Source organism: Chelonoidis abingdonii, chromosome 20 (assembly GCF_003597395.2).
Source record: "Chelonoidis abingdonii isolate Lonesome George chromosome 20, CheloAbing_2.0, whole genome shotgun sequence".
In the NCBI taxonomy this organism is placed as follows: domain Eukaryota; kingdom Metazoa; phylum Chordata; order Testudines; family Testudinidae; genus Chelonoidis; species Chelonoidis abingdonii.
Genome location: NC_133788.1, coordinates 8,050,951 through 8,073,607, shown reverse-complemented (window position 1 = coordinate 8,073,607; position 22,657 = coordinate 8,050,951). Strand labels below are relative to the sequence as shown.

The window sequence follows — 22,657 nt, the reverse complement described above, 5'->3', positions numbered from 1 at the left end:
TCTGGGAGGAGTGCTCCCCCACTGTGGAACAGAATACCAGCACCCCCTTCTCTCCTCCCATTTACAAAGGGAGGTTCTAATGGGCTTTCCTGGACAAGGAATACAACAGGAAAAAACCTGAGCCATGGAACCACGTCACTTCCCATTCTGGTAACTGCAGGGAGGATGTGAAATGGGCACGTCCCTGTAGAAGCAGAGCACTGAGATAGCTGCATTTTAAGGTTTCGATCAACTCACTCTGAGTCAACTGTCTACCTGTATTGTTTCCGCAACTGATCTGGTAACATCAATAACTTCGTAAACACGCTTCAAGTAGATTTAAAGCTAGTTGTTCTGCAAATTCTGTCCCAGCCTGTGATACAAACAGGTGGCTGTGGACTAAAAGACACATTCAGATTTTGTTAGGCATGGGCTGACCCTGCTTAGCTCACTCAGAAATCTGCTCGTACCCACAAGCTGTGCTCAAGGCAGCGACAGCTGCTCACGCTTCTCATCATTCAGCCTCCACATAAATTACAAGCACACCTCTGTACAGCACAGTCATGGAGACTGTGCTCAACTGAAATTTCACTGCACAGGGACTCACACCAACACTTCTCTTGGGTTTCACCACGTCCCCTGGAGGGCTCTGAGTCAGTCAGACCCAGTTAAATCCAACAAGTTTCACCTGATGTTGCATGTTGCCAAGCTGTCTGCTGGGCCCAGGTTCATTCAGAGGTTCTGCCCAGTATTGAAACAAGTCAGACAAATCCCTGAATTTCGTTTAAAATTATTTTTTAAAGAGCCCAAGGAGCAACAGAAACCAAATCAGCTGTCTAACTATTGTACGGTGTTCTCTTCAACAGCTCCCCACTGAGCACTCTCCCCACAGCTGCACGGGGAACAAGCATTGTCACAGCAACGCATCATCTTTATGTCAGTTGCCAAGCTTTTCTAGCCAATAGGAAAATGACAGCTCAGAGCCTCTGGCTCAACAGTTCAGAGCTTCAGCTGCACGTTTTTTTCATTCAGAAACGGAGTATCCTTCAAACACCTCCTTTAGCTCCTTCCATCCCCCACAGCAGGAGCAACAGGCTAGTGGTCAGGCTGCCAGGCTGGGACTCAGTCAACTTTCTGCTCCACCAGAGACTCCCTGTATAATGAGCAAATCACTGTCTCTCTGTGCCTCAATTTCCCATCTGCAAAATGGGTCAAAGGGCACTTCTTTACCTCACAGGATGCTGTGAGTCAACCCCATTCAAAATGGTGAGGACCTCAAACTATGGCAACAGGGGCCATATAAGTGCAGTACATGGCTGCCTGACCAGGACTTGAGAATCACCAAAGCAGAGGCTGCTTCCAGAGAGCCCCTGCCTGGCTTTACACTGACCCCAGTGCACTTTGCGAGTTTGGTCCATATGGTGTAGATACTCAAGCAGTGCAGAGAAGGGTACTACCATGCATGTAGTACCCTTCTCTGCACTGCTTGAGTATCTACACTACACTAGAGAAGATCAGTGCTTCGATTACAAAGCTCCTGGTGACCTGGTACATTGAATGCAATGCCCATGTAAAACTGCATCCAAGCAAGAATGCAGGGAAGGTGAATGGTGATGATACAGCAACAGACAGGAGCCCAATGATTTGCAGGGGAGGAGATGGAGAGTTAGTGCACAGCTAAAAATATTCCATCCAATAACAATTTCCTAATGCATCACGACAGATTTTTCTAGCCTCTTAGGAGCAGGATCTGTTTGATGCAGCAAAGGTCAATTTGCCAAGGGAAAAGACACTAACGATTAGACTGCTTAAAAATGTTAATGAACCAGTGGAGCTGGCTGTAGCTTGGTTTGGGGTGGCAATTGCTACTCCATTTAACTCTCACTACTGCTTACCCATGAAATTCACCTCTGTGCAGATGGGCAGCACAAGGGCTAGACATACTTCAGCCCTCCAAAGAGGAAGCTAAAGTGGGAGGTCAGTAATGCACAGAGCTCCTGCTCACCCTCAGCACGGAGGTGAATTTCTGTAGCCCATCTCACAAAAGCACAGCCCTTTGGCAAGACAACAGTCTGAGCTGAGCTTCATTCTGGTGATGTCACATGCTCCGCCAGCTGCCCTAAGAAATAAATTGGCTTAAATCTACTATTTCTTCCTATACATCAGTGGCTTTATTGAATGGCTTCAGTAACCACGTACACTAGTATTTTCCCTCTTCATTCAACTTTGTCCCTAAAAGCTGCACAGACTCCAAGTTTTCCATCTGCAATATTTAATTCAGGTACTAAGCATATTTACTTAGAGGGAGAAATGCAAGCCAACTGTCTATGTTCCTTTGCTACAGAGATGTTAAGAGAGGGATAAGACAGGAATTGGGCGGGAAAGAATCCCTAACTATTTTTCAGGCAGCAGCCGAACGGTTTTGAAGATGAATGGTTAACAGCATTCATTAGGTATCAAGGACCTGGAAGGAAATAATCTTCAAAGATAAACCTGTCATACTCCTCTGGGGCAGCAGGCTAATGTGAACCTTTAGAAAGTGCTATTGAAGCTGAAAATTTCTAAATCCTTCAAAACCTGCTGAGAAAAAGTTTCTCTGTGCATGGACAATTCTACCTTGGTGACAGTACAGCTCCAGTGGAAGCATTCTGGCCTCACAGCCAACAGTTCTAGCGCCAAGCTTGACATGGGCTCATCCTGATCAATGAATTGCAGTATGGGAGGACGACGATTTTTGTTCTGAGTGGAAGTGAGGAAGAGGTGTCCTGTGGATGCAACATTAAACTCTGGTTCCCATCTGACTCTGCAGATAATGAAGATTCCACTTTTTGATGCAATTTGGGTAGGAATGTACCTCATCCATGATACTTCTCTCCTGTATAGTCCAGAGGGTGCAGGTAAGGACAGCCAGCTAACGTGGTAACATCTGTTGTTATTGTCTGATCTAATAGCATGTAGAGAGGCCTGAGTGCTTGACTGAATGCTCCCCTTCCTTCAGCCTAACAGTCTGATCAGGATCTGACTAGGATGTTAGAAATCACTTACACTGGACTGAAGTCCAGTGCTTACGGCACTCTTAGATCCAGCACTGGGAGACACAAGGAAACAGCTGTGGCCTCATTTCACTAGTAGGTGCAGTCTGGGTCACACCTCCAGACATTGTTAGTGGGGACAATACAGTACCCTATAACCCAGCCTCTCAACTCAGTAGAGTCTGCCTTACTGTGCATTTAAAGTCTACTGTCCTGATTCAGAACGGGTGTAAGTGCATGCATGTCCACTGATATCAGTTATGCTAGGTATAAATTAGCCCACTATTATTCTCTTGCCTTAATCATAAACATGTCATTCTTTATATGAACAAATGTTACCTTCCTTTGGCAAAGTATTTAGGGTCTATGGTTGCATATTCATCCCATGACAGCATCAGGAAATCGAACAGCAAGGCTGAGGTTTTCCATAATTTGCTCTTCTGGTTCCTTGTGTCAAGAAAGTCCGTGGACTGGAAGGCAGCCTCCTGTTCCACCATGCTAACCACCTCCCTGTGATCTGATAGGATTTCATATCTGTGCCAGTGCAACATTAGCAAAGAAACTGTCCTAGTACACACTTAAATCATTAGGATCTTCCAGCTAGATACAAAATCCATTATAACCCCTATGTATGCCAAGAACTGTCCCTCTGCAATGATACTGCAGTGTATATAATCTGTTGGGAGAGCTCTTTGCAAACAAATACTTAATGCTTGGGAGGCAGGCAAAATGCTCTTTATCCCCGTTTTACAGATGGCAGATTTGTATGGAGAACTTTGACTTCCTTAAGGCCAAAGAGAGGAGTTAGTGGCAGAGCCAGGATGAGGGTTCCAGGGCATTTCTTAGGTCTCCCCTCCCTCTCAATTCAAGCTCAGGAAAATATTCTCTCTCCTCTGCACTGCATCACACAATTGATTAGGAGCATCCTACAGAGTTTACTTTTCTCAGCTGCATCAGGTATTCACGTTCCCTGCTGCAGGAGAGAACATTTGGGTGACTAGTCTTCACATGGAATTGATGGGCTTGGAGAGTCAAAGTCCTGCCCGTGTTTAGGATGCAGTTATAACTGCCAGTGCCAACTGTCCCAGTCTTTCAGGTCTTACTCAAGCAAAGCTCCCACCACCTGCTGATTAGCTTGAGTGGTGCATTTCAAACGCCACAGGACATTTACCTCCATAAGGGCTTCACTACTGGACCCAGCATGTCTGAAATCAAATAAATGCTAGAAGCAGCCAAACCAGGCTCGGATCCCTTCCCAAATAACCTGCAGGAAATCAGATTGATCACAGCAGTAAAACAACATGATACTTTTTTCACAGAAGACAGTCTTTTCTCATCTGTCCAGTGGAAAAAGCTTACTGCATTGAGCAAGTTACTGTTCCCATCTCCCCTAATTCCAAATGGTCACGTTTCTGAATCTGTCAGCTTCCTTTGCCGTTCAGAATCACGGCTGGGTAAATGGTTTAAAGCAATGGGGAGAAAAGTTGGCTTTTTACATTGATGGCAGAGACTAATAACCCCCCTTCATCTCTACTCTCGTCTCCCCTACATTCCATACAGAGCATTCCAATCCTCCAGCTCTTCCACTCCCTTTGGTATCCGTTCCCCACCGTCAGCCTTGTGCCTGCTAATCCTGTTCTGCCCCCAGCACACACTGCTTGGCTCTCGCCTGCTTTCAAACCTTTCCTCGTCATGCAATCTTCCTTTCCCTCAGTAATCCTCCAGGATCCTGAATTGTGGCCCTGCGTCTTCCTCTTTGGTTGTCTTATCTTACTAAGACGGTAACCTCTCCAGGGTCGGGAGTGCATCCTGTCTAGGTTGGGGGAGCATGGGGCACGGTGTAGTGCCATGCGAGATCAGCTCTATTTTAGAGTGTAAGGCTGGAATTAACAGTGGAACCCAGAGGAGTTAGGTGCTCAGTTTCCACTGAATTCCAGTGGGTTTGGACTCCTAATTCCAATAGGCTTTTCAGAATATCACAGCCTAACTTTACTTGGGTAGGGACTATGCTTGAGATCTGCAAAGCTCACTAGGATTTAGCCACACAAATTCCATTCTTTGGGGGATTTCAATGCTATGCTGTGCACTGTTGACATACAGCTGCTTGTGAGCGTGTGTTTAACTGTGGGTGAACTGATCCTCAAAGATCCCTTTACAGGAGTTGTGTGGGTAAATCACCAAGTCAGCTTTGAAAAATCTCAACCTACAACCAGCACTGAGCACATCAAATCCCTCTAAAGTGGGTAACTAGCTTCGTCATCAAGGAGAATTCTTATGAGTTTGTCTTACATTAATTGGCAGAAAAAACATTTTTCCCTTATGTAAATGGGCAAGGCTCACTAACGTAGTATTCAACAAAATTTATATATCAGCTAAATATTGCATACATCCTCTGTTGGGGGGTCTATATCCTGCTCTGGCAGAACATACAATATCTGATGTCTCTCTTCTGTCTTTAACTACATTCCTACATAAAAGAAACTAAAAAGCAACAAGGATGTCAGGCACCTTCAACCAAAATAATTGCTGCAATGTGGGAATTGTGAGATGATTTTGTACCCGCCCCCAGAAAAGGCTAAAACAAGTTTAACGTAAACAAGAAAAGAAGGTCTGAAATGGATTGTTCTTCTCTTTGCTATAAAGGAGTCAGCAGTTTGTAAACTTAACACATTTAGGAAGATATAAAGTTGCATGCTAATTAGGCAGTCTTCTTTTTGTGTCTTGCATCTCCTGAGCAGTAGTGTAAAAAAGCAATAGCTTCCTCCTAGTAAGTGTCTGGACTAATCACATTTAAATGATACGTAAATCATGGTTACTCATCTGCAGTTTCTGCACTTCATCAAAGGTGTTAAGAGCTGCAGGGATTTTTTTTAAATAAAATATTTAATTTTTCATTGCAAATATTTCAGGGAGGGAAAAACGGAGCCTTTCAGGTGGCCTTGTCCTTTATTGAAAATATGAGCTAACAGGTGAATTATTTACCCTCACAAGTCTCTTTGAAATTCTCTCAGTGTGCTAGCTAGTTAAATACCTACACTCTTGTTTAAACCAGCTGCATCCGGGCAATTCCTTACTCCTGTTTATGGCTGCATTGGGGATATGCACTACAGCTGCATCCTGCTGCCTGATCCGAATTGTCATGCATCTTGTAAAAAACTGACTTTGCATGTATCATACAAGATTCAAAGAGGGACTGGCGGATTATATGAATAATAAGAATATCCAGCGTTATAATAGTTAATGCTAAAAAAGCATGGGAAGGGATGTAAAACCTCATGCTTTGGGGCTTACACCAGGAATTAGAAGGAGACCTTTATGAGCAGCAGATTATGCCACAGCTGCTTATTGTGGGGTCCTTTCACCTTCCTCTGAAGCATTTGGCACTGGCCACTGCTGGAGATGGGATACTGGGCTAGATGGACCACAGGTCTGATCCAATTTGGCAATTCCTCTGGTCCTGTGTCACAGAGGAGGCAGAATAGCTGGCTCTTCCCAACGGAGGATCAATCTCTAGATGTATAATAGATCAGCACGAACAATATGAAAAAGACTTCCAGTGAATGCAAAGTGGTCATGAGGGTCTATGTATTGACTGGCATAAGGCCATGTACTGGAAGGAGCCTGTACCCCAACATTCCTAGTAACGTGGGAAATGGCCCTTATTCTGTTCGTGTTATGAAGAGGGTAGATTCTCCCTAATTAAGGATGAAACTATATTACGACTACTGAGCACCAACGTAATGCATTTCTTCCACGTGGGCAAATACTTATTTTCCAGGGATTATCTGCTTTACAGATGGGGAAACTGAGATGCAGGCAGACTAAGGATGTGATTTTCAGAACTGCTGAGCACTCAATAAGAAGTGAAGTCCATGGAGCTGCAGATACTCTGCATGTCAGAAAATCAGGCTTGAACTGACTTACCCCAGAGTCCTGCAGAAAGGCAATGGCAGAGCTAAGAGTGAAACCCACATCACTAGATTTACAGTCTGTTGCTGTGTACACTCAGCCAGCCAGTCATAATACTGTACTTGTACATACCACTGAAAGAATATCAGACTTCAGGTACATTAATTAAGCCTCACGACCCCTTTATACCTTAGGTAGGGATATTTTAGGAGGATCAGTCCACCCACAAATAACCTGCTGCCATCTCCAGAGAGCAATACAACAGCTGTTTTAACAGTGCACCATGGCACCACAGAACAGGAAATGACATCTTACTCATTCAAGTGCAACAGGAGAAGTTTCAGGTGAACAATGTACCTACCCACGGCTGAATGCGACCAAGGGCCAAAACTAGTACTCCTGTTCTTACAAAAAGGATTGAGAGAATACACATAGCCAAGATCTCTATAGACATCCCTCTCTCATATCACTTTTTTAGGAGGGCCGAGGGGGGTTATATTTTATGTATCTATGAAAACACACCAAAAGTAATTAGGTTACATTATGAACTAAATGATGTCCAGATTGTTCTCCTCTTGTGTCATTCCTAAATCTACTGAAAACCTCCTGCAGTTAGTATATTTCCAAGGCCCTGTTATGTGTGTGAAAGACCCAGTATTTGAGAACAATCTCATCTAACGGGAGAAGGCTCACTGTATTGCTGTTAGCATGAGATTTTCTGAGTCGTCTTCACAGTGTGGGGAGGAAGCTTCATCCACTGGATTTAACTTGCTAAAAAGGTAATCCATGAAGTAGGCCAGGAGCTGCCATGGTGACAAGAGGCGTATAAAGACACTGCAGGGATTGACAGGTTTCATCTTTTCCATTCTCTCTTCTAAAAAGGAAGTGTGGCTGGAACTGCACTGCAGCTTTTCAAAAGGGCTCAGAGGGGGCTGCTCTATTTACAGCTTGTGCTGCCTGGATGAGGAAGTTTTTCCTAAGCAAATACCCAAGCACAAGCCATAAACCTTGAACTGTCTTTTAGCCTAGCAATGAGAGATGGGAGAGATCCATCTCTCCCTTCTCCCTCAGCAGAGAACAACTCCAGGCCACAGAATTACACCTCTTGGCCCCTATATTTATTCATTAGTCAGGCTGTGACCTCCAGCCTTTGTGACCTGACCCTACCTGTGATGAATGAGTTTAATCTCTGGCGTGACACTGGGGCTTTCGATTCCTGCAGGTTAATCAGTTTCACTTGGCAGAGCACATTTGGGAGTCCTGATGACTGATCGGCGGGATTCTTGGTAGAGGAGAACACGGATTCCTGAAAGAGCAGTGCTCTGTGCCCAGCCTATAATGGGTGGGTGGAAGTGGCGATCGGCCAGGCAAGGAAACTAGTCTAGCTAAAGATGCAGAATGCCATGTACAGACTGCCTGTTTCCACCAGCCAGGAAGCACGGATACAGGTGGTAGCTGGAGATCCTAATCCCAAGGCACTCGACCTTCTTATCATCACTACGTGTTCAGCCATACCCAAGCCCTGCTCCTCCCCCACCCCTCAAATGCACCCGTTCCAATGGGACCTGCCTGGGGATCTCTGCTGCTGAGCAAATCAGGAACAGGCTGACAACTGACAGCATGCCCACCCTAGATGGTGAGCAGGAGGAGGGAAGAGGTGGTGTGGCCTGGCGGTGACTCAGAGGATCAGAACTCAAAGGTTACTAATACTTATTACAAATACAGGAGTATTCCTCAGTAATGATCCAAAACATTGCAGAAAGCAACACCGTCCTGGAGCATGACTGTAGGACAGTGGAGTATTTTTAACAAGGGAATAACTGTCAATGGGCACATTGAAAAACCCAGCAGACTGAAAGGCAGCAAAGTTGCTTTGCCGATCATGATTTATAGTAACTGTTCTCTCTGTGTTCTATCTGAGCCACTCGGCAATCGCACACGACGGAGCGCTGGCCAAATACCAGTAATACACACCCAGATGCGAGTCAGACAGAGAATGGAAAGGGGAAGGATGCTGAAGGGGAGACAGAAATAAAAATAGGATGGAGGCCTGCGTTTGTTGCTTTGCTAAATGGAATTGACTGAGGGGAAGGAAACTGGGTGGCTCTGGACGTGAGCAGAATACAGGAGGGCTTTGCTCAGGGTGGAAAGAACCATCTAGAGACAAGCACTTTATATTTATTGCTGGGGAAATGAATGCAGGGGGCTCCCGTCTCTTAAGATTTGGTTTGCAGGTATCAAGTCACCCCAGCCAACGGATCTTGCATGCTGCAGGGCTGCGCTGTAAAAGGGTCGAGTAAAATATCACTGCACACTGGCACCTAGATGAGGTCAACTAACAGCATGGGGATTTTCAATACAAGCTGAGGAGCACCCTCCTTTCTTGGACCAAATAAGGGCTCTTCCAGAACCATAACACTAGCCAGACACTGCAGAGAATTCACCAGCCACAAAGGGGTCTGGCCTGGCCTGGTGCTTCAGAGTCGCCATTGCCTGAAAGCTGTTTCTCCCACACCTCAATCATCTAATGCAGGTGCTATTCATTCACATACACAGCTGAGGACAAAGCATCATACTGAGTAAGTGCAGAGGAGGTTGCTCAGCACTACTGGCTGCTCTCACAACAGAGATGGGGTCACCAAGCAAAGATTCACACTGCTGCCAACCACCCTGAAGAATGAGATTTCTTTAAACTTATAACATGGCAATGTTACATGTTGTTATTAAATCAAGTTATAAACCTGGACTCTCTGGCCCCTCTGGCAATGAAAGCCAGCCTGAGTTCCTGCTGCTGTATTAGAAGCATCCATTCACCTCACTGCATCCCCACAACCATTACCACACTGACTCACGGTTAGGCACCATCTGCTTTATGACATTAACAGAATCAGGGGACAGGGTAACACACCACTAAAAGGGGCAGTGCAGGGTGGACAAAACCACATCCCCAAAGCCAGGTTAAGTCTCCGTACAAGGCTGTAATTCAATTACAAGGGACATGACAGGGTCCTGTCCAGGCTACCACTTGGAAGCGGGTTGCACACTGGTTAGAAGACAACTTGTAAACAGGTCCCTTCCCACAATTATTGGTGATGCATAAGAAATGGTTTGGGGGTTAAGCAACAGAGACCTTTGCTTAATGTATGACATCTTGGCTCACTGTCACCCTGTCTTCTCACCCCACCCATCTAGTTGGTTCATCCACTTGGTGCATCTTGACGTAACCCAGATTGTGAGCCTCTGGGGGCCTTTTGACTGCATGTCCACCCAGCGCCTAGCACAAAGGGCCCATGATCCCCAGGGACAAATGAGGAAAAGGAATGGCAGAACCACAGAGATCCAGCTGGCCATGTGCACAGCCCATACTCAATTATCAACTGTTTGTGAGCCAGAAAGTGCTTCTAGCCATTCACAGGTATTCACACAGCGAGGTACTCCCAGCACTTCACTCTGCTCTTAGATTTCTCATATCCCATAATGCCGGTACACGTGACTTTTTAAAACTACAACATGGTTTTTTTCCCCTCCCCTGAGCCTGGCCTGCAGACAGACACACGTTTGGCCCTGTTAAGGCTCTGGACCGCTCTGCATTGAGGAGATTTGAGCTGGTGTAACAACAGCAGTGTTACTACACCGGCACAGCCCCGAATGCAGATGTGCAGCACTGGACCTGACATCAGGGCAGCAGCATCCTGAACCGTATCGAGGTAGGCTGCATTCGGGCAATGGATCTACATCAGCGTGGCTGCACCGCTGCAAGTTTCCTTAATGCAGATGGGGCCTCTGTCAGGGCAAATAACATCACCTCCTTCTGAAGCAACAGCAACACAAAGGCCACTCTCGGGCACTGCCACTATTCTCAACATGAAACACAACACACAGATAGTCATATTTTTGTGCAAGGATTACAAGAAAGAGACTAACCCCAAAACTGTGTGTGTCATGTGGAAGCGTCTTCTGAGTTACTGTAGTTGTCAACTGGGAAGTGATCTGAATCGGTTTCCTTACTGAAAAACACGTAGCTTTTTTTTATAAGCTGTAATGAGGAACCAGGAAAGACTCTCTTTCACATTACAACTCAGGATTTCTATATATGTATTCTCTCCCCTCCCCCCCAACACAAAGTTTTTAATTTTCTCAATTGCTCCTTTTGACTATTGCACATACCGAGTAGTGCAAAGGTGGCCCAATTGTGTAGCCATGAGCTAAAAGTTAACCACCGAGATCTACAACATGGCTCATGTTCATCCTCTGCTTTAATGTGGAGAGGTGGCCCTGGGAGAGTAGAGCTCCCAGCATGCAATGCTCAATCTTAATCCAAATGGACAGGATTCCAGTGCCCCCTGGACACACCCCCACAATAAAAGCTCAAAAGAAGGCTGCAGTCTAAAATCAGGTGCTAGCCCCAGAGTGTTGCAGCACATGGTTGAGAACCCCTGGAAGCAGAAACTTATAAAGGATGCAAAACTAGCATAACCAATTCCCAGGGCCTCGTGGCATCACGTGCTCTGCTGCATCCTTTAGCTGGAAGGGCTTGGTAAAACACTCCAAACCTAACTGTGGTAGGAGATAACGTGCTCCCCTCCCTCCCCCATTCCTAGTTGCCTGGCTACTCACTGTTGTTCAGCTTTGGTGCGGTCATTTAGAAAGAAGAGGGCCGTGGCCAGGAAAAACATCCCTCCAAGGACGACGACAAATGGGCAGAGCATGAGCGCATAACCCAGACTGAGGAACTCCCAGAGCGGGGACTCCTTTGTGCTTTGTTGTATCAGATCTGAGATCTATGAGAGAGGGGCAAAAAAACCCAACAACGTTACCCACAACTCCAGGAATGGCATGACGCAGAAAGTGATTTATCATCGTTACAGGCGAGGGAATATTTCCTTAACTGCCTGAACATGTGGGCTTGGAAGTTCTGTTTGTTACATATCTTGTGTCCTCTGGATGCTTTAAGACACCTCCTCTGTGCACACCATTATTCTCTGCTCAGGAGTCCTTGGGACATTTGCAGAGAGGGATGCGCTAAGAGCTCTCTTTTCCCTATCTCTCTTGGTCTGCTTCATTATTTCCACGTTCCTTCCCCCAGCCCCTGCTTTGGCATCTCGATGAGTGAACAGCTAACCCGGGGGTAGGCAACCTATGGCACTGTTGCTAAAGGCAGCACCTGAGTTGATTTTCAGTGGCACTCTCACTGCCTGGGTCCTGGCCACTGGTCCGGGGGGGTCCACATTTTAATTTAATTTTAAATGAAACTTCTTAAACATTTAAAAAATCTTATTTACTTTACATACAACAATAGTTTAGTTATATATTATAGACTTATAGAAAGAGATCTTCTAAAAATTTTAAAATGTATTATTGGCACTTGAAACCTTTAATTAGAGTGAATAAATGAAGACTTGGCACAGCGCTTCTGAAAGGTTGCTGACCCTTGAGCTAACGTACAGGCTAACCAAGGCTGTTAGTGATTGTCTGCAATGTCACATGGGGCAGTATAACCCTGCAGTGATTCCTGGTTATACCTGCCCATTATCTATCCTCCAGCAGCAGATACACATACAGAGTTAAGTTGCAAGGAATTCGATGTGTGTCAGGGGTGGGCTTTCAGATAACGTCAAAGCAATGGTCCTATCAGCTTTTCATGGACATAAAAGCAGCAAAGAATCCTGTGGCACCTTATAGACTAACAGACGTTTTGGAGCATGAGCTTTCGTGGGTGAATACCCACTTCGTCGGATGCATCATCATGGACATTGTGCACGCTTCTGTGAATAGGGACCCGTCCTCTCCCCTTCTGTTATTTTATGTGCCCATTATTTGTCTTGCAGTAGTGCCTAGGGGGCCCCAGTCATGGAAGAAGGACACATTGTGCTAGGTGCTGCACAAACACTGAACAAAGAGCCTTGCCCAAACAGCTTCTAATCTAAGCAGCTGGCTCCTTCTACCAAAGAAGTGGCATGACTTCAGTGTAAGAGAGAGAGAGTCTGGAACACTGGCCCTGGTGCAAGATCTCAAGCCTGAATCAGAGGCTACAAACCAAAGTCAGGCCATGTATTAAAGCAGATAAGCATCTGGAGCATAAACCTGGCAAAGTTGTTGCTGGTTGACTAGGTACCAGATATGTATGTAAATATATCCAGCTAGTACAGATACATCCCAATCTAGTACAAGATAAAATGGCTTGACAAAATAATTAATAGGGAACAAGAGAAGGTAAACAGCTGTCATGAAACATGTAAAGTGGTATGTAAGATGTTTATCCCAGTTGTTTGTCTCTGTCTATAAATGTTGGGGTATCTCACCTTAACCCTTTGTGTGGCCTAGGGGACAGCAGAAATTTCTGCTCACAACTGAGACATGCCTTGCCACAGGGCACTCATTTGTTAGTGTACCTGTAACCAGCGCACAGGACTATGTCCTGAGGGCAACAGACCTGGTTGAATGCCTTTGTCACTGAACCATGCCTAGGGTCTGTCTTTCTGAGTAACACTGATGTCTGCTGAATTAGCAGGCTGCATTATCAGCTGTTAATACTGATAACACTGGAGCTCCGAGGACAGAAGCACTGAGCAGTGTTACTGGGGCAACAGCATTCTAGTTTTCAACACTTAACATTCAGCAATGAAACGGCATAATTATATGACAATGTGCATGCATCTGGGGTGACAGAAAAACAACTTAGAGTGGCGTTATTTATTCCAATCTTCTGGAAAGTGTGGGAGCTAAAATGTAGTTTTACATTTACAATAAGGTAACTTATTTCTATAGGCAAAACATCAATCATCTCTTAGTATTAGCTGGTCAATGATCTAGTGAACAAATCAGCTTCCAAGATGGCAATAGTTCTAACAATGATAATCTACTGGAAATGGGTGGAAATCTCAGTGCCCAGTCAATCTGTGACTTTATTTTTATTTAGTTTTTTGCTGATATTGCATTAGTGCCAAATACAGCAAGGTTTGTGTACTGCACACCCCTGCTGAAGCCTGCACTGAGACCCACCAGACTCTTGGGTCTGAACAAACTATCTGAACATATACAGATTTCTAAAAAAAACTTTTCAATTCTAGGAATGGAGAAAGGTTGTGCAAGGAAAATTCCCTCCTCCTCCTTCCCCTGAAAAAACTAACTTCACCTAATAAAGCAAGTTGCTCTGTGACAAGAGCAGCTGGCTAAAAGCACAAACCAACAGCAGTAAGTGACATTTAAGTTTGAAATTTAAAGATAACAACTAATTCAAGTGGGAGAAAATCCTATACCCAGAGGGAATCCCCAACTCACAGCCCTGAAGCCGAAAGTGGCGAGGCAGCAGGTAAGAGCCATTGTAAGAAGCACCTCAGCAGATGAGAGAATTCAAAACAAAAGGTCATAGAAATATGGGACATATGGGGACTTCATTGAAACTGTTGCACAAAGTGCTCTAAAGGTATTGTAGTTAGACACCCTCTCTATGAATGAAGCAGCAGTGCTGGTCTCAATGTCTTACTATTCCTACCACCGCTCACATTGGGGTCTACTATGGAGAAGCACATGCCAAGAAATATACAGACGGGCATGCGGCCAGATGCTGATAATGAAACCTGTCTCAGCCTAGAACAGCAAGACGAACATCTTTAAGGAGGGAGCTACCAGAAGTCGATGGGGAAATGTTTCAGTAACTATAGTATCCAAACCATCCCAGAAGTGGAAAGGGATTTCTCCCTAGGAATGGAAATCTGCCCCCAGCCAGAAGTGAAAAAGCTGCACTCACAAAGATTTAAATTCAAAATCTAAGGATGTGTCTATAGTCAGATGCTTCCTACACCAACAGAAAGAGTTTGTCAATTGATGCAGTTAATCCACCTCTCCAAGAGGCAGAATCTAGGTCAATGGAAGAATTATTCCATCAACCTAGTGATGTCTAGTGGGGGTTAGGTCACCCTAACTACGTGGCACAGGGTGTGAAATTTTTCATAGCTCTGAGCAATGTCACTAGGTCAGCCTACATTTTAGATGTAGCCCAGGCCAAAGCCTCTTCAGCCAAACTCCTGTCCCTCATTTCTCGTCCTAAAAAGGAGGAGATTTAAGTGTCTGGGATGTAGCAGAGGGAGGTTTTGCTGTCCTCTAAAGGAGAGTTTTGTTTCAGCTGATCAATGCTTAGTTTGCAGATGGGAAATCAGAAGAGTTGTTATATGGGAGGTTATTGTAAAGACTGGTCCTTGGACTGAAAAGCAAATGCCGTGGTGGTTGGTCTGTGAAGCAAAACTACAAGGCAAGAATGTAAAGAGCATAAATGCTCAGGAAGTTAGCAGGCCACACAATGCAGCCTGTGTGCAGACATGCCAAACCCATGGGGAAAAAAACCACAGAAATTGGGCTTGTTTTTGGCTTAATAGGCTTGTGAGTTGCTAGTAGGCTAGTTGTAGATTGTTGGGCTGCTTGTTTCTTTTTTTTTTTGATTGGCCTCCGGCAAGCAGGAGCAATGGGGGGAGAGAGTCTGGGGTGCACAGCGGGTCCACCACAGCCCCAGAGTGCACACCAGGGGGATCTAATCCCACAGAGTGTTGGGGTTCTTAGGGACTGGCACGTTTTGGCCTGGTTTTGAAAGGAGACTAGCCTGATTTTGGGCTTATTGTGAAAGTCGGGGTGCTTATTTACCACATGAAAGTTGGCAACTGTGCCTGTGTGTGGCCAGGCGACAGGGACCTCAATTTGTAGCTATTATTCCCTGGCATACCCAACTGTCATCAAAGCAGCCCTCTCAATGTGTAATAGCAACAATTAATGCTTTGCACTTCAGAAGTACCTTTCACCTGAAAATCCCAGAGCCCTTTTCTACGCTGGCTGGTACTATTCTCCACAGCGTCAGGTGGCTTGTCCAAGTCACATGACAAATCAGCAGCGCCGAGAGTATTACAACCTGGACTTCACCTCCCACGTGCATTTGCTAACCACTAGCCATTGCTAGATGACATGACATTCCAGGCTCATATAGCTTGTTACACTGAAGTAGTCTTTAACTAACACAAATACCAAGGTGGCTCCCCACAGCTGTTCCTCTCTTACTGACCCACCACCACGTCAACACCCGCCTTTCACCAGCCTTGGTGCAAGAGCTAAGCCAACCCCATGCATTTTGTGGCTGTGCATTTTGGGAATTGCAGTTTCAATCCAGTCCCGTTTGGATACCAGGGAGTAGCTGAGCTGCCTGCAGAACCAAAGGGGAATTTCTGCACAAGTGGCATGATGCTAGGGATAAAGGGTTTGAGCCTCAGTGGGGCTGAACACCCACAGCTCCCTAGCAGCCAGCAACCGATCTCTGGGGCAGACAATGCCAAATCCAGTGAGACCAGGCAAATGACAACTCAAGTGAAGGATCTAACTCCTTACAGACTGTTAGAGCTCAGACCGTTTGAGTTTATGGGCAGAAAAAAAAGGGGGGGGCAACACAAAAGGGACCAGCTGGCAAGCAGTGTCCCCAAAGCAGGGGAAAGACCTAATGAGAAAAGCCCCCAAGCACAGCTGGGCCAGAGAATTCCTGAACTTGATGTTATTGCACAGAAAAGTTGAGCGCGTAGAAAACCGATCCCAGCACTGCTTCTCTGGGCAGATGTACTGTAGGAATCCTGCTAGATGGACCCATTTAGGCCGGCCCTGCATTCATCCTTATACCCTCGTTCATTTAGCAGTACAAAGCCCATTGTGGGGGAGGTGGCAACTTCCCCTCTGCCATAGGGGCCAGTAGGGGACCCAGCACAGCCAGTAGAGCCCGTGGCGCAAGTACAGTTGCCATCCCAGAGTGGAATCCCTGAAAGAGGACAAGATGGGGCAACACCCCCCCACACAGAAACACAGGGTCTCCGGCTTGTGCAGAGAGCTGTAATTTACACCTCTCTGTACCACCTTGGGAGAACCTACCCTTATGGCCAAGTGATAGTTACATCCCAAGCCACGCCACAGTGATTCCCCCAAGCAGACAGGAATCAAACAAACACTGCTGTTTTGCAAGAGCAGAGTGAATTATATTGCACATTTTGAATGCCAAGGCAGGTAACTCATGTTATAATTGTCTAATCCAGTACTTTCCAATCCATCACCCCTTTTACCAGCAGCTGAGTAGCCCTCAGGAATACACAGTGGGGTGACAAGACCAAAGAAAATCAGAAAAATTCCTTCTGTTCTGATCTTTAAGACTAAACCACCCCATTACTGATCAGTACAAGCTAATGGTAAATACATCAGCCCTCAATAGGAAATGGCATTCAGGAAGTAGCATCCGATACATTATAAGCAGAAATCACTATAAACTCAATTCCACTCTGCTAGCAAGAAAACCCATAAAATGCACTGCCCTTCCGACACTAACTGGAAACTGTCCTAGTGCAGGGAAGGTTTCAGAGCTTCTGCAGACTGTTGGCCACATGTTAACAGAGAAATTGCCTGGCAAACGTCTCCCCTCCAGTCGTAATCTCATGATCTCTCTCTCTCGTCGCGACTGCAATGGCTCACACAGAGAAGTGATATTAGGAAGGCACGTCACCCATTTTTAGCTGTTTGAGCACGGTAAGTGTCTGGTCCTTTTTGGATTCAAATTCCTCTCCCGCTGTACTTTTGTTCTTCATTTCACCTCCTCCCCTCCCATCAGTTCTGGTGCTTTCACATGGAAACAAGGATGCCAGCCAGCACCAGGTGAGCAGCCAGCTCTATGCAGATCACTAGCAAGTGCTCTGGAGAGCACAATTTGGAAGCTACTGCACTACTCCTCTCAGGCCTGGGCTACTCCTAAAATATAGGTCAACCTAGCAACACCACTCATGACTGTTGAAAATTCACACCCCGGAGACACACAGATAAGCTGACCTAAGTCTCTTGTTCGTTAATGGCTGTCTTCACTGCAATGCACTGTATTCTGAGACAGTAATCCTGGGGGAGACGAGACACTGTAGTTTTTACGTCCATGTAGTTAGTAAAGGCAAATCTCAGGTGTAAAGTGTTAATTCTGAGAGAAGAACTGACTGTGCTTTGGCTCCACTAGGATTTTACATCAAGGGTGGGTCTAGATGAGAAATTATTCTGGAATAATTCCTGATTAACTCCATGTGGCAATGTTCTTATTCTGGAATAAAGCTGTTTTATTCCCAATTAGTTTTATGCAGTGGATTAAGCTAATCTGAAATATGGCCTTTTAGGGTTTTTCTACACTGGGAAATTAATTCAGATTAAGATAGGGTATGAATTCAAAGATTAATGCAGGGTGTGAATGTAATTCCAGAATAATTCTCTTTCACAGTGGATTAAATTAATTTGGAATTAGGCACTTTTGTTCCAGAATAAGAGCATCCACAGAGGGAGTTAATCAGAAACAGCTATTGTGGAATAACAAACATTTATCGAAGAATCAGAGCATTCACACATGAAGTTAATCTGCTTTAAATTCATACTCTGTCATGTTCCAGATGATGTGTAGAAAAGCCCCAGAATAGTTCTCTAGACCTCGTGTATACACAGTTCTGCCACAAAGTGACCTTCCACCTGTATTTAAGAATACTGATGGGCATGGCTATGAACCCAGACAGCTCTTCAAAAATCAATCTGCAATGAGGCCACTTCAAACCAGGCCAAAAGCCTGAGGAACCTACAGCTCCAATTATAATCTTCATTAAAGTAGTATCCCAAATGCTGCATTTATTCTGATTCTCCCTAGCTATGTTGCCCATCTAGTGCTGCTCTATATTTGTGTAACTCAGCACCAGCCATAATTAACACTGTTCTGTTAACTACTTGTTAAAAGAAAGTCATTAGCATTCTTGCTATTTAAGTAGCTCATTAGATCCATGTTATCAGCCCACTCAAATAATGGAGTTGGGACAGGGGTGGGAGGTGAGAAGTGACAGGTTTATGGCTAAAATTTTTCCAGGCACTATTCAGAGCCACACAAAGCTCTTTTAGAACAAGAAAACAGCTCAGACTTGTCTACAATTGATTATGAGGTCACTACCTTCTAGCAGGGCCACCCAAACGGAAAACAAAAAATAAAAAAAAAAAAAAACAGACCAGACTGTACCACCCCAAGAATGTACGGAATGCCACCCCTTAGCATGTGCTGCCCCAGGCACGTGCTTCCTCCACTGGTGCCTGCTGGAGCTGGCCCTGCATTCTAGTCACTGCAGCCCTCTGTTCTGGGACAAGATAGGTCAAAAGGGCAATGAGCCTTCTGCACACACTGCAGTCATCTGCCTACCAGATAAACAAAGCTCCTGTCTTGAAAATGAACACACCCCTGTTCATTTTCAAGAGTTTCAGGCCTGTGGGTTTCACAGGGAGGAGGCTGTGCAGAGCACAGGGAATTGAATGAAATCAGCAGTAGGAGCACCCATTCTCACTACACGGAGCTGTTCCAACAGTCTACGTGAGGGGGCAGCAGTGGGATTGTGAGGTCCTGAAGCCCAGTGCCTACTCTGACAATGCACAGTGGGGGTGTCACACACTGTCTTCAGGATGTGTTGGTTTGAAGTCACTTTAACAACAACAGGAACAATAAAAATGGCTCTTGAGGGTCTCCAAATTAGAAGAGCAGTCTTTCAAGGGGATTCCTTATCACCCATGCTGCTGCTGACATGGATGCTCTGCAAGATAAATTGTGGTTCTCTTATCAGCAAGAACCACCACTGTGGTTATGTGTTATACACAGATGATCTATTACAAAAGGAGATGTAGAGACTGGTGACACTTAGGAAGGTTGGGTGAAGATCTAAAGCTATGGGGTGGATTGGCTCAGCATGTGTTGGCATCTCAAAAGATGGGTAAATTAGTACAATCATAAGTTAAAGAAGGTACTATCCAAGATATCTTGCAGCATGCCCCCTACAAATACCTTGGAATCAGGGAACTGTTGGAGTTACAACATAAGGAAGTCAAAGAAGAAGTAAGGAAAGAATATTAAAGACAAATAAGAATTACTCTGAGGACAAAACTTGAAGAATCTTATCCAAGTCATTAATATGTGGATCATACCAGTAGTATAGCACACTGCTGGACTGAACATGTAGAATCAAGAGGAGAAGAATAAAATTAACATCCAAACAAGAAAGCTCCTGGCAATGCACAGAGTAATCACTCAGGAAGGGAATACGATGTACAGCCAACAATGTGATGGAGGAAAAGGATCTGTAGAGGAAGCAACTGACAATGAAGAATACACTATTAAAATATCTGAGGACTCAGTCAGAGGAAAAGTATACCAAGGAACACTGCCTTTCGTGTATGGAAATACTGTAAATCCACACCAGTGAAAACAGGCATATACACAAACACACACCCAGAAGCACTTATTCATCCCAGTAATGTATCTGTAGAAGGCAACAGAGATATGGCTGGTTAGAAGTAAGAAAAAAGGCAGCTTGCGGAAATATGCTGCCATGCTCTGGCACATGAGGAGTTAACTATGTACCAAATACTACTCTCCATTAACACCCAGGCAACTTGACTAGGTTTGCAACAATGCAGCCTAGCACAGGAACCGGAGTTGGGAGGCTCATGTTTTATGCCAGACGCTACCACTGGGGGATTTTGGACAAGCCAGTTAACTGCTCTATGCCTCACTTTGTCATCCCATCTGTAGAATGGGGATCACACCTTTGCAAAGTGCTTCAGAGCACTTCGGCTGCAAAGTGCTATATAAGGGGTAAACCTCATTGGATTCCCTGGGGCTGACCAGAGCACAGGGTGTCCCTATGTTGTTCAACAGGACTGATGTCAACTCTGCAAGTTATTGCAAAGCTCTCTAAAAAGACAATTATAGCCATCGAGGAATAGAAACTCTCTCACCCAAAGTGGAAGTGTAATGGTGCCTTCCCCTGCTTACCATTCATCCACCAGCACCAACTTACAGTAATTGGTCCCTGTGCTAGCCAAGTAGTAAAACCATCTTACGCAAATTACGGCCACTTCCCTAAGCGAACACATTTGCACAGCATCTTCATCACACAGTCACGGGGCCTTTTACCACAATAAAACTGAATGAACATTATCAATATTTTAAAAGCCACGAAAAGCAGCCACACACTGACTTCTGGCCAGTTAGTTTTAAACGCTGAAATGCACTGGGCAAGTTGGATGGTAATACGAAACCACATAAACAAGGAACATAATTACCAAATGCCCCAGCTCCTATGGTCTCAAGGTTTGGAACCAGAATAGATTAAATAAACAGCCAATTCCGACCCCTGCAAACAACTTGGGGCACATGAAAACAAAAGATCACTCGAGCACGCTAGGCCATAGCCGCTATGTGTCTTATATGTACCATAAGAGGGCTTTAAAATCAACAGGACATTTTACAGACAGCTGAACTATGATGGGAACAGTATGTTGACACAACTGATTGCCTGCAAGGCCACGAAGGCCTGAGTTCTTCATAGAGAGACATTCTAGAATTAATTCCAACACCCACTCCCAGAAATAGCATCCAGCCTTATAATAAACATAGCGGCTTTTACACTTCAGATCAAAAGCCTCCTTGATGAGCAAGTCTCTGATGACATAGCCGCACTTGAGGCAGTGGAGTTGTAGTAGCAGAGAATTTGGTCCAATATACTCAGAAATGTTTCTTTTCGTGAAGCTTCTTAGGCCTTACATTTTTAATGGCGAAAATTTTCAGACTCTGTCTTTTGGTTCTCTACTTGTACAGCAGCTAGCACAATGAGGTCCTGGCCCATGACTGAGAGTCCTAAGTGCTACTGTCATACAAATAAATAATAAATCAATAAAAGATGCAAGGCAGTGTGGGTGGTTGTATTTGTTTAATCATTTACGCCTCTGAGAGTGACTGTAAAATACCACCCAATACCACACCTTCCCAGAGATTTTTGGCTAATGAGACTAGATATTTAGCTAAAAAAAAAAAAGACATGCGCACACAGTATCTAATTTCCAGTGGACTCATGTTCACATCACAGAAACCACTGCTCTCTCCCTTGTTGGCATTTGCCTAGACAGTGTGATGGGCCCTTTACAGATTGCTTGCACTGGGATGGACTTAGAGTTTGAACTACTGCCACCCCAGAAATGGTCCCACCAGGCCAGGATTGCACCACATGTACTGTGTGCACATGTTTAAGCTTGCAATGCTGCTGACCATGTAGTTCCTGTTCTGCAGATAAGCACACGGTGGTTTAATGTGGCACCTGTTATCAGCACTAAATGAGAGTGCACATGTGCACGCACACATACACACAAACCCCTGCTCAAACCCACAGCGTGCACTTACGAATCCAATCAGGTAGGGGCTGCCAGCATCTCCCAGTAGGTGAGAAGTGAAGCTCTGCAAGGCCACTGCGGTCGCGCGTCGTGTCGGGATAACCACATACTGCAAGGAAGAGGGGAAAACACACACAATGGAAGTGAAATAACCAACCTGCCAACCTTCTCTGTGTGGCTGGGTTTCCTTCCGACTGCAGATCCAGGCTGAGTGCTTGTGGCATGGGAGCGAATGGGAAAAACAACCCCATGGCTTTCAGTGGCAGCCGTGTCCAGCTCCATACTCACAGCTGTTCTCCGGGTGGCCAAGGCCGCTTTGGAGCTTTGCTATCACCACCGCAATTCTAGTGCACCAGTCTGCAGGTGGTTAACAAAGGAGGCTCTCTGTCCCGTCTGACCCGCTCCTGCTCTCAACAAGATCATAAGCACAAAGGCAGCTAACAAGTGGGCTCCAAGGTGTATATCCCATGCCGATGCCTCAAACCCTACTTCCCTCTAAG

General features: G+C 45.2%; 1 protein-coding gene across 1 annotated transcript in view; it reads right to left on the bottom strand.

The window, feature by feature from the left end:
• LOC116828607 (SPNS lysolipid transporter 2, sphingosine-1-phosphate) overlaps positions 1-22,657 on the bottom strand; it is a 166,484-nt gene that overhangs the window by 8,310 nt on the left and 135,517 nt on the right. Inside the window, exons 10-11 of the mRNA XM_032786962.1 lie at positions 22,168-22,266; positions 11,538-11,701 (exon numbers count right to left, since the gene is read on the bottom strand). Of these exons, the coding sequence (XP_032642853.1) occupies positions 11,538-11,701; positions 22,168-22,266 (263 nt within the window). The remainder of the gene's footprint in view (positions 1-11,537; positions 11,702-22,167; positions 22,267-22,657) is intronic.